We start from the raw sequence: 15,624 nt of genomic DNA, 5'->3' as shown, positions 1-15,624 counted from the left end.
TTATCGAGCGGGCCCTCGAAATGATTATGTCTTCGGGGAGGTTTGTCTCAAGATGGCCTCTTTAAAGGGGCATCATTCACACTGCTTGCGGACAAATTGACTTTTAGAGCAGAAGACAAAGTTCCTGAGACGGCTACGTATGGCGATCGTAGCAACAGTCACCCGGGGTTTGCTAATCTGTGCCGTATCCAGCCAATTAACAGATTGGTGAGGAGGTGGGGAGTTGTCAGTTGCCGTGTTCCAGAAGGAGGTCGCAGCTTCTTCGTTTCCACTTGACACTCTTGCGTTTGTGGAGGCTGTCATTCACGGCTTTGGTTTCATTACAAAATGGCACTCTTGGGAAGTCGGACAAAGTCTCTCTCCATGTTTGAAGGATCCCCAAAGTATTGCTAGAATGACCTTAAAATGGCCGCCTCAAACCCAGCTGTGGGCAAACTATGGCCCGGGGGCCACATGTGGCCCGTTAAACGTTTTAATCCGGCCCGCCAAACTTGAAAAAAATGAAATGAATATACCTTGTTTATGTTTTATTTTCTATATATGTTGGTTTTTTTCAAAGACATATATATTGTTGTAATGCTTTTATTTACTTTCATTTAAAAGTAATTTTTTTTCTCCGATGAGGTGAGGTTACCAAAACAAAAAAACATTTTAGAATCCTTTGTGGCCCGCCAATCAAAAGGTTTGCCGACCCCTGCTGTAGAGTGACCCAGTTTGAATATCAATATTTATTTTCTTTTTAAAATCAATCAGATTTGACTCTTTATAATATTGCATAATATAATTTAGAAAGGGTGGCAGAGTGGCCGACTGGTTCGCACGATGGCCTCACAGTGCAGAGGTCGTAGATTTGATTTGGAGTTTGCATGTTCTGATTCTGCTCGCTTCAAAGCAAAATGGCTGACTTCCTGTTTATTTTTGAGTGTGATTTCGTGAGACTATTTTTGTGCATCAACTTCCATGTTGCCAAGCACAAACCGCTTCTTTAGATGAATTCTCCTAAACTTCCATGATGACACCAAACAACAATCTTTGCCTGACATTCCCCAACCACATGCAAGTATCAACATCATGACCCATCAAAAGTCCAGTTCCTTGAACATTGAGCCTGTTGATCAAGTCATCCCCACTGAGGGTCAATTAAGGAAAAGAGCCCTTTCGGCGAGTGCTTGACATCAGATCAAACGTTAAACCTCATCAAGGCCTCTTCTGCATTTTGACAGTTCCTCTCCCCCTGAGTGGAAAGCAGAGCGTAACATCTCCCGCCTGCGCTTTGTTTATCATCCCCCCATGAATCATTCTCCGCTTTTCTTCCTGCTTGCATCACTGACACCGAGATGATGGCGTGTCATTTTTTGTTTTTTTTGTTTTAATGTTCTCCCCAAATCCCGCTGGAGAATTTGAAGCGGCGAGGATGCCTTATATGACTCTCTTCCCTTGTAAGCTTAATTGAGTCTATCCCCTGAAAGCCAACGCCGGCGGTGAGAAGTTACGACAAACAGCGACAAGGACGGCCTGTAGATTGCGTCGTATTAAGCAAAACTGCCTTTGGAAAATCAGAATTCTAATTTCAATCCATAAACTAATTCAGTCATTTTTCTCCTGAGTTTAATTCAGAACTGAAATCTGTTAGCACTGACTTCTTTTCTCCTCTTTTTTCTCATTTTCTTTCTTACCTGTCACCGAGACTGCAGATGGAAATTATGCACAAAGTTCTAACCTGACGCATTTTTCTGTTCAGGAGTTTAAAAGTTTCCTCTACCTCCTGGTCTCCGACACCTAATTTATTGTAATACATGTACTTGGTTATTTAACATGATTTTTTTTTTTTTTTTTTTAGATGGCGGATGACTTTTTACTTGTATGCCCTAAAAATAATACTTTGGACCTCTGCATATGTTTTTTTTTTTTGCAAAATTTCTTTTAATATTTCTTAATTTTACTACAGGGGAGCCAACTCCTGTTTTTCATGGTTGGCTCAGCCACAAGGAATTGTTACCAGAATTTAGTAAGAATAATGCTAACCTTATATATTTATTTAACTCTAAACCCCCATTAAAAAAAAAAAAACGCGTAACAATCTGCAATACTGTGAGGGCACGAATGATGAACCGCCGATACTGGGATGCTCTTCTTCTTTCAACGGGCGTCTGACTGACCTGTTGCGACAAACATAGCCCAAGCCACCATACGGCAAAATACACTCCTGCCTCCCATCTGTGAGTTGATGCGTGGGCTTTTTTTTTTTTCTTTTCTTTTTTTTTTGGCACAAATTAGCACGAGAGAGCAAGCGAGCTGCGCCCCGCGGGAGGAGCGACGAGCTGTCGTTCGTCAGATCTATTCTCGGCGAGCGGCAGTTGTCGCACAAGCAGACCAGTGCCGGGCCGCCGCTGACAGCTTTAATAGTAATCAATCATCTGTCCCTCGGCACTCTCGCCATTTGATAAGGGCGACGGCGAGGGAAATAAGGGGAAGCTGCTATTTGATGCTATCCTGGAATTGTCTTTACCTCCTCTGTGAATTAGATGGAATTTTTCTTAATGTAAATATTGAAACGCAGTGTTGGGGGTTACAAAAGTAGCATGATTACAGGGACAATCGCAATGGTGAAAATTCACAGTTTTTTGCAATCTCTGTAGCAAATTCGTCCTTGAAGGACCTCTGGAAATGGAAAAAATTACCCTAAACTCTGTATTACACTGAGCGATGAAGGCTTGCAAACCACTCAGTGGCCACAAAATGGCAGCTGTTCTTTAGTTGTCTAGTATACATGGTTCAAATTTGATCGCAAGTTTGTCTTTGTAAGACAATTGAGAAATGGTGAAATTTTCCGTAAAAAATTCAACGCCAGCCTTCCTATGTATTTTCGCCCCAGCTCCATGCAATTACGAAAGCAATTTTTCCCGCGCAGTCTAGCGTTGTACAACAACTGTCAAGATATTTCACATTTTTGAGCAATTGAACAAAATCAGGGGTGGGCAAACTTTTTGATTGGCGTGCCACAATGTGTTCTAAAATTTGACAGAGGGGCCGGACCAGGAGCAGATGGACGGAGTGTTTTGGTAACCTCACCTCATCGGAGAAAAAAAAAAAAAAGAATAATAATTTTAAATGAAACCAAACAAAAGCATTCTCTCAGCGTCTTTGAAAAACCACAGTATTTCGAATATAAAACATTAACAAGGTTTAGTCATTTAATTTTTTTCAAGTTCGGCGGGCCGGATTAAAACGTTTAACGGGCCGCATGTGGCCCCCGGGTCGCAGTTTGCCCACACCTGAACCAAAAATGTTGAGTGTTTTTTTTTTTTTTTTTTTTTTTTTCAGGACCCAAAAGGACAAATTGCCCGTGACATGGCTACTTCGAATCATAATTGTATTTTATGGCGAGTCATCAAACGTCATCGCCAGACTACAGGCAATAGAATATTTCGAATTCGGGAGCAATGGGACCAAATCGGATCAGTTTTTGTTTTTGAACAACCCCTGGAAATGGCCAAAATAATCATTCGTGTAGTATTCTGTAGCAGGTGTTTCGCATTTCTCTCGGATGAGTTTGTCTTGGAGGAACCTCTGGAAATGGCTGCTTCAAGCCAGAATGAAAGTTCAAATAGAAACATTTCCTCCAAATAAAAAAAAGGAAAGGCGGATGCAAAGTGTGACTAATAAAAAGTCAGTAATATTATACCCCCAGATTAAACGTGTCTTTTCTATTCTCGCCATGTCCACTCATTGGATGCATAAAAAGCAACCCGTAGGCGTTTTAAACTCATACGCGCTTGACTTAATTCTCTTTGCGTTGCTCCGCTCGCAGTGACTCTGGTTTAAGAATTAAGATGATTTGGGCCATGGCAAAGCAGATGACAGAGTTTTTCATGCATATAAAATTCCGAGGAGGCCACCTCTGCATAATTTCGGGACGCCCGCCTCTGACTGTAAAAAGTCTGACATCCTGAAAACAGCAATTATCTGACCAGAGTAGCGGGGTTATTTCCGACTGCGGATAGAGCATTACGCATCAAAAACATTAGAAGTCACTCCCAAAACGTTGGTATTTTCTTTCCGCCTGTCGAATTTTGTAGATTATCAAGCTGGTAAATATTGTTTATTTTTCAACCAGGGATTTTTTTTATTGGTGGTGAGTGTTTCAAGAAAGTGAATAAGTTAAAGAACAGTAAAATGCTTCATTAAAAAAGTGGTTGATTGTACCATGCCACAACGAGGCGCTCTAAAGCATCCCAGCCTGAAGCCACATGCTAGCTGTCAAATCGGACCCCTCCTTTCTCTTCTGCCTTTCTCTCTATCATGTCTGCTCACTCACTCATCAACAATGAGGCACTCTAAAACGCCAGCGGACTATCTGGCGGGAAGATGTTTTTCAGAGTGGAGGCACAGCTAGCTAGCAATTGCACCAGAAGTTTTCATATGGCGGGGAATCGTGCCAGACGCCCAATGAGGCCCTGGGTGTCCTTTTCGCCATGTTAAAAAAAATAAAAATAAAAATCAGGATATATTGAATATATTTCAAAATAAATCTCAGAATTCATTTACTGGGTCTTAATGAATATCGTTATTTATAAAGTGTTGTTTTAACATTGTTATTTTGTTAAAAACCAACAATGTTTAAAATCTAAATGTCATACTGTCGAATTCGTCAGTTGTTTTGGTGAAAGTAACACACAAGTACGTCGTATGTCACATTATAATTCGGATGCCACGGTGATATATGTATAATATATTACATTTTGGAATATGCGTGGAATACACCTGCGTGTGTCCTCCTTGGCCTTTTGCTGCGGTGCCCCAGCCCCCGATAACATCTTGTGCAATTATGGCCGGACACGCTAACAAGAGCTCCCAAGTGATGCTGTCAGTGTGGCCGCTGCCATGCCTGCAAAAATGTCTCATTACTCTGCCCGGGATCTCCTTCTACAAAGAAGGAAAAAGTCATTAGGAAGGAATAAGTCAGAGGAATGAGCAACTACCTCCACCTGCCCTCAGTGTCCATCATGAATAAATGACACTGTGGTACTTTTTTCGGTTCTTTCTACTCTCACGCTGTGCTTTAGTCTTCATAAATGAAGTGCGAGACTACTGAAGTGTGTTTGAATTCCAACTAATGAGGCTCACTGTATTACTCACAGACGATTTAACTCGTCAGGAATTCAAGTCGAATTTTAAAGATGTGATGGCCCAGTTCAGGAAAAGTGTGTCACGGATATCATTTGAGGTAAAATTGAGATGCACGGCTTCAATCCACATTGCAACAATGATTTATTTATTATTTTTTTTTTAGTTTCAAAATTATATTAAATACCCTGTGAGCCTTAGAAACAATGTGTGTACAAAAATTGTGTAAAATCACAATTGGAGTGAGTTGGATCTTACAGCATCTTTTAAATTGTATCATTGTGAATGAAAGAATTTAGAGTGAATCGTGTTTTATCATTATCTGCAGTTAGTCATAAAATATGCTAAATGGAATTAATTATATTACATTGCATTATAATTAGGAACGCTGCACAATATATCACAAATATCACCATTGCGATAATGGCCCGACCGAGCATGTCTACATGTGCCCTGCGATTGTCGTCTGACAACCAGTTCATGGTGTCCCCCGCCTACTGCCCGTAGACAGCTGGGATGGGCTCCAGCACACCTGCGAACCTTGTGAGGAAAAGCAGAACAGATAATGGATGGATGGATATTACAATTAGCTGAGAATAAATTGAGTTTTTCCTTAAGTAATAAAAATGTCATTTCTTGTTACGCATGTTAAATATCACAATGATATCAATATCGCAATATTTAATACAAATTACGCATATTGCATTTTTTTTCTAATATCATGCAGCCCTAATAATGACAATGAACTCTATAGTGTTCTATCTGAAGTGCATCACATAGCACCGTATAGTCAGTGGAATAATTTGTATTGCTTCATAATTGGATGGAATAGAATCGTTTTGCAATTGAGTGAATTGTCTTGTATCCGATTGTGTTGAGTCAAAGCGAACTGAATTGTATTACAACTGGACTCAGTCTAATATTTTTGAATGAAATCAAATTGCTGTGAATCATATGCTATCATAAATAGGAGTGAATCATATTGTGTCGCGTTGCAATTGGAGTAACATGATTGGTCTGGCAATTGGAATGGATCATGCTGTAATTTATTGTGTAGAAATTGGTGTCAATTGTGTTGAATTTTTTTGTGGGTGTTTTAACCAGTCCACAGAGAAAAAATATGTCCAAAGAAAAAAAAAAAAACACTTTAATTTTTCCTTAAAAATTTTTTTTTTTTTCATGATTTTCTATCAATAATTATCATGAGGTTACTTTTAACCTGGAACGTGGAAAATGAACGATATGTAAGCTTTAAGAGGTTCCAGTGTTTTCATTGTAGTCGTGGGAGCAAAACAATAGCAAACATGAAAGAAGAACTCAAGCTGCGTTCCTGTTTTGCAATTCAAAAAGTGTGAATGTAAAAACAACACCCAAAACTTGCAAAGGTTCCGCCTCATTATTCCCTCGTTTCATCCTCATCTTCCTCATAAAACCAAAGCAAAAGCGTGAAGTCTGCTGACAGAAGGCAGTCCGGGCATCACACCCTTTGGCCTTGTGTGTGTTTGTGCGTTTGCGTATGCGCTTGTGCGTGTGTGGGGGTGTGTGTGTGTGTGTGTGTGCGCTCACGCTTGGCACCAAGACGAATGTTCACAGCCAACACCTTCCACCTGCCAACTGATGACGCCCTCTCCTAAGGCTTCTAAAAATGGACCCCTTAGCTCTTTGGAAGCAGGAACTTCATGTCCAGGTCTCGAGACTGCGACCAAACTCGTCTCAAATGCGTTGGCGCTAGTCAGAACTTCATCTTGTCACGTATCTTTTAATCCTCCCACTCACACAAGCACGGTATTAAATATTGTTATTAAAAGTCATTCTGCTTTTTCCATCTTTTTTTTAGTCTTTGCATTGCGCGTATGCCGGCTGTATTAAAGATGCAAGATTACATATTAGGGGTGGGACGGTTTACAAAATCCCCGCTCGGTTTTGTGCGCTCGGTTTTCGGTCCGGCCTTGTACTCAATGTCGTGTATCTGTAGTTTAAATATGAAAGTATTGGTATATATAGAATATCTTTATTCAGAGCCTGCATTTATCTGAACGTTATTTGGAGTTCACACCAGCAACACTTTATGCGGAGTTTGCATTCATGTGGCTTAGTTTCGGTTTTGTGTTTTTGCGCTAACACCGACATAGAATGAACAAAATCAGCATGATAAGAGTGTTGTGTTGTTTCCCGATTTGACGCCACACTCCTTGGGCTAATTTTACTTACACCCATCATTCTCACCACTGCTGTGTCGTCACGCCTTGGAAACCAGACACCCCCACAACCCGCCTATCCTCCCTTCACCCTTTATTGGATAGGGATGTAAAAGTGATGCATTGTGGGAGACGATAATCTAATCCCGACGCTGAGGGCGGCGCATCCCGCCACGTGATTGGACAATTTGTCTTAATAAAGCGACATCATCACCGTCAACGTCGCGCTCCCTCTAGAGTTGCATACTCGTGCACGCACGCACGCACACACACACGCACACACAACAGCAACCTGGATTTGACACTTTTTTTTTTTTTTAACGTGCTGTTTAAAACTCATTCACAGATTGTAAAGAAAATCCACACGGTTTAATCCGCAGAATACAAAAAAGATTAGCGGGGAAACGACATGCATGGTGAGGGATATTGCTGTCAGGAAGGGATTTGGAGCCTTAGATGAAAAAAAAAATTTAGAAGGGCTCTTACATGCGCAATAAATGACATGGCAAGCACACAATCCGACATAGATATGATAATTCATAACTGTATCATTATTTAATATTAGACTTATCGACATCTATCAAGTTTTTGCATTTTAGGAGAAGCTAACGCTAATCTGTTCATCCAACAGAACTCAATTGCAGCTCTGCTTACCTTTTGGCTCATCATAGTGTTTCGCACTTTGTAGTCCGGCCATCGCTTCAAAGTGGTGGATTTTAGCCTAAAGTGGAGAAAGATTATTTTGCGTGAATTTTACCGACTTGTATATGTCATTCATATCCTTCCCTGACCGTCACCTTCTTTGGACAAATGTCTCATTTTCACGTCAGTCACAGCTTGACTTGGTGGGGCAATCAAAGCAACTCCCTTCTCCTGCGTTGTTTGTTTAGCCGCTTCTTGTGGTCTCAGATGTTGCAGACTGTCACTATTACACGCCGCAACTTCCCGCAGCCATGTCCTCCTCCTGACCGTCGCAGGCCTTGGGGGAGGTCACGTTCGGGCTTGTCCACTCGCGTTTGAGTCAAAGCAGATGTATCGATGCCGCGCCGGCACGCTGGCTGTCGGCGTTTTGAGGAAGAGTTGAGGCTGATTACCTCCCCCAGGGAGGGTGGAAGCTCCATGGTGGTTGATCGGTTTTGTTCGTTTGTTAGCGGAGTGACGGCAAATGTATTGTGCGAGAAGGGATATTTTAAACCGATTATGGCATTTTGCATTATTGTTTTTTTTTAATCTTAGAAAACAGTTGAGCAGACTGTATAGCAATATTAGCTGGTATATATTCTTTATCCTCTGCAAAAACAACGAATGTTACCTTAATTTATAAAGTCACTGCAGTGCTGTTTTCCTCATTTTTGAAAACGCGGTTTTGAGGGAGGCTGGAACAAATAAAATAATTTCCATTCATTTCATTTGGGAAAGATGATTTAAGAGACAAAGTTTTGAAAAAAAAAAAAGTTTTATTGGTTGATTTTGCAATAAACTTTACCTGGAAGTGACAAATTGAAGCAAGCACACTTTGTGCCTTATTTGGAGGACAACATGAACGAATCTTGTAATCGTTTCAGTCCCTCAAAGTGAGAGATAGGCTCTACTTTCGTGAAAATGAGAAAGTGAGAAAATGCACTTCGGAACACTTTACAAAGGGTCTTTCGCACGTTTAGATTTGTTTCAAGCTTGCAGGAGGAGTAAAGCTGTAAAAAAATAAATAAAATACAAGTAAGACTTTGGCCAAAATATTGGTCATGGTGACTTAGGATCAGCTCTGTAGACCTCATTCCAGCCAGCGTCAAAGGATTAACTCTTTTGAACTCGCGCCGGGCCTCCGGTGTCTTTTTAATGAACGTCGTTTCTGTTCCTGCGGCCTTGGCTTCACCACGGTGGTGTCACATTCACCCTGCGCTTGTGTCGCGTGAATGTGTGTGGGTTTAAAAAAAGAATTAAAGAAGTCTCACAATACCTCAGTGACGGACGGGACTGCAGGGTTCATGCCAGGTGGTCTAATTAGTCTCCGGGTGCGTCATACACTTAAAACCATTAAATGCGTCCCTCAAATAGACCCGGTCATCTCATTTCACAGGCGTTAGCACATTTTGCTAAGCAAAACAGCAGTACCCAACGAGGCATCTAATCAACCTGAGATGATATTATTAGCGACAGTCCAATGTTTGCATATTTGGTCTTTTATTCCTAAACTCTACACACATTTAAAATGATTTTACATCAGTAATGAACATGTTATTTCAATAAATGACATAACATTATGATTTAATTGAAATAATTCATTGTTTGGTTAATCTTACTTCAAGCATATTTAAATTTAAAATAAATGTATTCATAAGTATTTTAGTTCAATCATACACATATAGTAAATATTATTTAATGTCTGTAATATATGCAGATTTATTATAGATTATGTATTATACACTACACAAGTATATACATTTTATATACACTGAAAATATAGAAAATATATACCATAATTAATGTTATTTAATTTAGATAAAATATATATTTAATATGATTTCATTTTCACTGACTTTAATTAGATGTTATTTAAAAATATACAAATATTTACCATCATTCTTTTTCTAAAATTTATTGTAGTTTTCCCCACAGTATTTCATTTCAATAATTTAAATATATCATTATTGAATAAAATATATTATTTGTTGTAATATAGCGGGCATATATATTTAATATTTAATTTAAATTACATATTTATTTCATTTATTCAATAATATGTGATTTCAATAATATCCTTTTTTTAAATTATATGATACAGGATGAATATACAGATAAAAAAAAAAGGTCTTTTGCTGTTGGGAAGTTGAACAAATATTAAAATGGAGTAAAACACAAGATTCTTTGAACAATTCCTCCTATGAAGCTCTATTTACTGTAAAAGCAAAAAGATTACGTTCATAACAAAGTGCATCAATTGCATCCATAAATAACATATAACAATCCCTTCAGTTAATCCTTTCCGCGGGTCATCACAATGAAGCAAATCCCAGCGCAGGGGAAAGTTCACTAGTGGGGTTTTGTTTCTACAATAATCCACATTTCTACATTTTTCTCATTTATTATTGTTTATTTTTTATGGATGAGTGCTCAAAAGACTCCCTGACAGAAGCGCACCGAGTGGAGAGGCCTAATGAGCTTAATTGCGTTTCTACGCTTGTCATGTCAATAGTCTTGAACGCTTCCCCTTTAGTCTTCTTCCCGAGTACGAGGCGACACTCTTCTTTTATTTACACTGGCAGCCTTCAATCAAGTCAGACAAAGACTTGAAAGCAAGGAATACAAGAAAAAAAAGAACAACCCAAAGGTGCAGGAAATCAAATTGGAAAATATTGATCTATGTCAACATGATGACTTCTTATATAGTGAAAAGTCAACAGTGGTTCGAGTCAAATAAATACGACTTTAGAAACGAAGAAAACTCAAAAATCCGATCTTTTCCAGCTGATACCAATCAGCTGCAAATCACGTGATCAGCCCTGATTTCCGATCACATTTGAATCGGGACAACTTTACAAGTGAGAACAAAAAGGAAATTCAAACCAGGTGTAGGGAAGTCCGGTTCCCGGAGAGCCATATCCTCCCTGTTTTAGATCTCCAAAAAGACCTGATTCAAACGATCAGCACATCAACTAGCTCCGCGGAACCCTGAAATGATCCCGATTATTTGAATCAGGTGTGTTTGGAGTAGAGAGAGGTCTAAAACTGGCAGGATATGCCTTTCCAGGTGCCGGAGTTCCCAAGTGTTGTAGTATGAGCGTACAAGTTCTAGTAGTTGTTAATTGTTGTTTGTTTGTTGTCAGGTCCTTGGGGGAGGTGCATGGGTAGCGACTGCGGCCCGGGAGGCAGCCAGAGCCGAGCAGTGTGGTGCGCCCACGTGGACGGCTGGACCACGCTGCACACCAACTGTGACCAGTCGCTGCGTCCGTCCAACCAAAGGAACTGTTTCCGCGTGTGCGACTGGCACAAGGACTTGTATGATTGGCGTCTGGGTCCCTGGAAACCGTGCGTGTCCGTGTCGTCAAGGGCCTCCGGGGGTCCGCGGCCCTTCACCTGCAGTGGGGGTGAGGAGGGTATCCAGACCCGAGAGGTGGGCTGCACCCTCAAGTCGGATGGCTCCCCCGCGGAGGACGCCATTTGCGAGTACTTTGAACCTCAGCCCCGCTTAGAGCAAGCTTGTCTGATCCCGTGTCCTCAGGATTGTGTTGTTTCTGACTACTCCCCATGGACGTCCTGCTCAAAAACCTGCGGGACGGGTCTCCGCAATCGGGTCCGAAGCGTCCTGGTCCCGCCGCTTTTCGGGGGATCCATTTGTCCCAATCTGACAGAGTTCCAGTCTTGCAAACTGGGGCCCTGCGCAGGGCCGGAAGGCATGTACAGCCTCAGGGTGGACGCCTGGACACCCTGCGTCCTGCCCCAGACCCGGACGGCGCGGCAGGCCAAGAGGCGCAAGGGGAAAGGCCAGGGAGGGGGAGGAGCCAAAGATCCCGAGACCAGGGAACTGATCCAGAAGAAACGGACCAGGAACAGGCTGAACCGGCAGGAGAGTTCCTCCTGGGACGTGCAGGTGGGATACCAGACCCGAGACGTCACCTGCGTTCACAGGAACAGCAGCTCGGTTCCACGCAAGTGAGTTCCACTTTTAACTTCTTTGCTTTATTTCACTCTGAGTAACTCATCTGAACTGGAACATTGTGTACAACGCAGACAAACATATTGGGAGAATTAAAGGTTGGATTAGAGTCCTTCTTGGATCTTAATGGGGAAGTTATTTCAATTGATGAGAATAAATTTAAATATTTTGAGAAAAACTGGAAATTAAAAAATAAAAGTGCTTTTTGGGGGGGCAAAAGAAAATGCTAAAATTTTGAACAATTTAATGTTGTGTCATTTCATAATGGGAGAAATTTTAAAATAATTTCATAAGGAAATGTGAAAACTCACACAATTTTACCAAGGTAAAGATGAGGAACTATGATGTCAGACTGTCATGACACACTTGGTGGTGCGATGCTGAGGGGGGCACGTGTGAACCTTTTGGAACATGCTTTTTTCCCGCCTTACTACAATGACGTGTAATTGCACCTCCACTCCAGTAGTTGGCAGAGGCGCTCTTCTTGCCCATTGTGCACAGCATGTATTAACTGTAAGAAGTAGGTTTGTTTTGCAACGAAATTGCTATTATTTATAGTTGTGGCGGAGAGTGGGTGCTGGGGGGACGGGGGGGTGTGCAAATTGTTTTCTTCTTGCTGGGGGGGTGTAACATAAAATAATTAAGAAGCGACAAAGTTGTGCTACAAAATCACGCAAAGATTTTAGGCGATGATATAGGGCGACAGAGTTAGGATACGATGTTACTCTTAAAATTTAGGCTCAAATTTACTCTTTTACGCTACTATGTGACACTGCTACGTTTTCTCCAATGTTATGCTAAGACATCACGCTATGATAAAAGTTGAGCATTCCTTAGTGTGAATAGTGTAAGGTGGTCATGGATGATGATAAGGAGCTCTTTCTGTTTCTTACGTCTTCTCCAGAGAATTTCCACAGTGTCTGCTACTATTTTCTCGCGCTGTTTTCTCTGCTCTTTAATCTCCAGGAAAGCTTTGCAGGCAAGCCTCTGCTCTGGTGTGCCTCCGTTCACGCATCCCGGTAGTGAAGGATGTGATGTGATGTATTATGCACTAAACGTGTTCATTCATGTTTCTCGCCGGCGACGCCCATCACAAGTTTCAAAGAACAAGCGATTGCGCAGCCCCTCAACGCCCATGAATATTCATCCGTCCTCTGCCGGCCTTGTTGATTCCTCACGTTGATATATTCACACTTGTTTTTCCGCAACTTTGGCAAAAAGTGCAGAAAACTTCACACAAGCGCCGCGTGCCGATGACACTATTATGTCTGACACGTGCAGGAAGCCCTCACTATGGTGTGGTTATTTATACTTATACTGACGCTATCAGTAGTGTGCTAGCATGTGCCACATGGTGACTAGCAAGCCTCATTAGCATCGGCTGTGACTGTGTGTGCAACTCACATCAACATCGTTTGAGGGTCTAAGCTGCATTTACCAAAAGTCCCCACACCCCTCCTCCTTTCGTCCCCCCCAGGGCGCACGTAGAGTCATTAGAAATGTTCTAAACTTAAGCCGACGACTTCTCAGCTCAGACTTTTCTTCCCCCCGGAGGCCGCGCAGCTGACGAGCTATTAGCGTTAATTCCACCGCTGCTTCATTTGGAAAGCTCTCATTTAGACGCCTCGCCCCAGGCACAACACACACGTTATTTTAAAAACACCTTTACACTCACACTCGATCTCTACTTTGCAATGGAACAACATATGCTAGGCTAAGCTAGCTGGAGAAGCTTTAAAGACAAGTTTAACCGGGCACAACGATTTTGTGGAAGAAGCTTTGCTCTGGTAAAGAAGTAGTGATGGGACGTACTGTGAGGCTTAAGCTTGTTCAATGCTGTTTTACTTATAAAGTATCGAACCGAAAGCTGCACTTTGTGAAAGGAAATTGTCTTTCACATAAGCGGCATTTTCAAAATGAGTATACTACCGTGTGTAGTCTACAAACACTAAAGGATACGTTCCAAATCGAAATGGAAGGATATATTACTTTAGCTAATCTGTGGGGGAAAAAAAAGTTACCTTTGCGCTAACGTTGGCCAACCAGGTTCATAGTCATGTATGTTCCCGTTTTCCAGTCTTAAGCAAACTCAGCTCAACATTGCGGTATTTACATAAAACTTTGTTTTTTTTTGTCCCTCACCGGTTTAAAGTGGCACACCTTAAGCATCTCTGAGTATTTGTTGTGGTAAATATGGAAGTGGCTAAAAAATGTTACTGGCATCGCAAATATGGTTTTAAAATGATTGATTATAGTTTTGAGGGAGAAATTTTCATGTCGAATTATTTTTGTGGTCGAGTTATCAATGTTATCTCTCTCCCGAGTTACATTGTCACGCTCAGATGTCATGCTACAATGTCACACAGTGGTGTTACCCGACAATGATCCTCCAAAACAGGCTATGATGTCATGCTATGACTTTGGGCTGTATCAGGCTATGATATTATGCTATGTTACATTTTCAAAATAACGTCAGGCTTCGCTGCCATGTTACTCCACGATGTTACCCTACGATGTTGCCCTCCAATGTTTTTCCTACAATATTACGCTATTACTTTATGATGTTACGCTACGATGTTACTCTACGTTGTTTCTCTACGATGTTTTTCTACGATGTTTCTCTACGATGTTTCTCTACGATGTTTCTCTATGATGTTACTCTACGATGTTTCTCTACGATGTTACACTAGGGCGTTACTGTACGATGTTTCTGTACAATGTTTTTCTACGATGTTTCTCTACGATGTTTCTCTACGATGTTTCTCTATGATGTTACTCTACGATGTTTCTCTATGATGTTACACTAGGACGTTACTGTACGATGTTACGCTACGATTTTACTCTACGATGTTACATTGCAATGTTATACTACGATATTACGCTATGTTACTCTACAATGTTACTCTACGATGTTACACTAGGGCGTTACTGTACGATGTTACTCTACGATGTTACTCTACGATGTTACTCTACGATATTACCCTACAATGTTGTTGCTATACTATATGCTAAGCTATGATGTTATGTTATGATGTCACGATACTAGCCTATGTCACGTTACTACGCTTTAACGGTAGACAACAACATGAAGCAATGATGTTATGATGTCATTTGGAAAAATCTCATTTGCTACGGCTGAGCTCTGACTAAAATCTGAACGTGTTAAGCACAAAACCTTTTTCTTAGCTCTCATTTACCACAGCAAGCTGAGACATTTCCTGCGTGCTTCATTAACTGTTGAAAATGAAATATGAGCGTTCATGCTATGCCAAGCAAGAGGGGGAGAGGGGGGGCGGGGGCTAAGCAGCCTGAGAGCTGTGATTAAGCGAGATACTTGTGATGTCTCGCTATAGTGTCGTGCGGCATTGTTACGCTATACCAGCGGTCGCCAACATTTTTGAATGTGAGAGCGAAAGTGAGCCACGCTTTTATCTCCAGTAGACGTGGATGAAATATATGTGCTATATAAATAAATAAAGCTGCCTTGCCTTGCCGATAATGTTATGCTATATTACGTTATGAAAACAAACTACGAAATCAAGTCACGATTTTAGTCTGGAAAGTTTGGCAATTCCGTTTCAAAGTCGCGCAACGATGTTAAGTGATGCTAGGCTACATTGTCAAGCTACATTATTATGCTACTAT

The 15,624-nt window shown here is 41.2% G+C and overlaps 1 protein-coding gene across 1 annotated transcript in view; it reads left to right on the top strand.

Moving 5' to 3' along the window:
- The window catches only part of thsd7ab (thrombospondin, type I, domain containing 7Ab), an 82,848-nt gene that overhangs the window by 21,861 nt on the left and 45,363 nt on the right, over nt 1-15,624 (top strand). The window contains exon 2 of the mRNA XM_088306800.1: nt 11,150-11,975. Coding sequence (XP_088162926.1) covers nt 11,150-11,975 — 826 coding nt within the window. The remainder of the gene's footprint in view (nt 1-11,149; nt 11,976-15,624) is intronic.

The sequence above is a fragment of the Idiotropiscis lumnitzeri genome, chromosome 10, assembly GCF_059441095.1.
Source record: "Idiotropiscis lumnitzeri isolate Australia: NSW breed Sydney's pygmy pipehorse chromosome 10, RoL_Ilum_1.0, whole genome shotgun sequence".
NCBI classification, from domain to species: Eukaryota; Metazoa; Chordata; class Actinopteri; order Syngnathiformes; family Syngnathidae; genus Idiotropiscis; species Idiotropiscis lumnitzeri.
The sequence above is the reverse complement of the archived record's forward strand: the minus strand, read 5'-3'. Positions and strand labels throughout refer to the sequence as shown.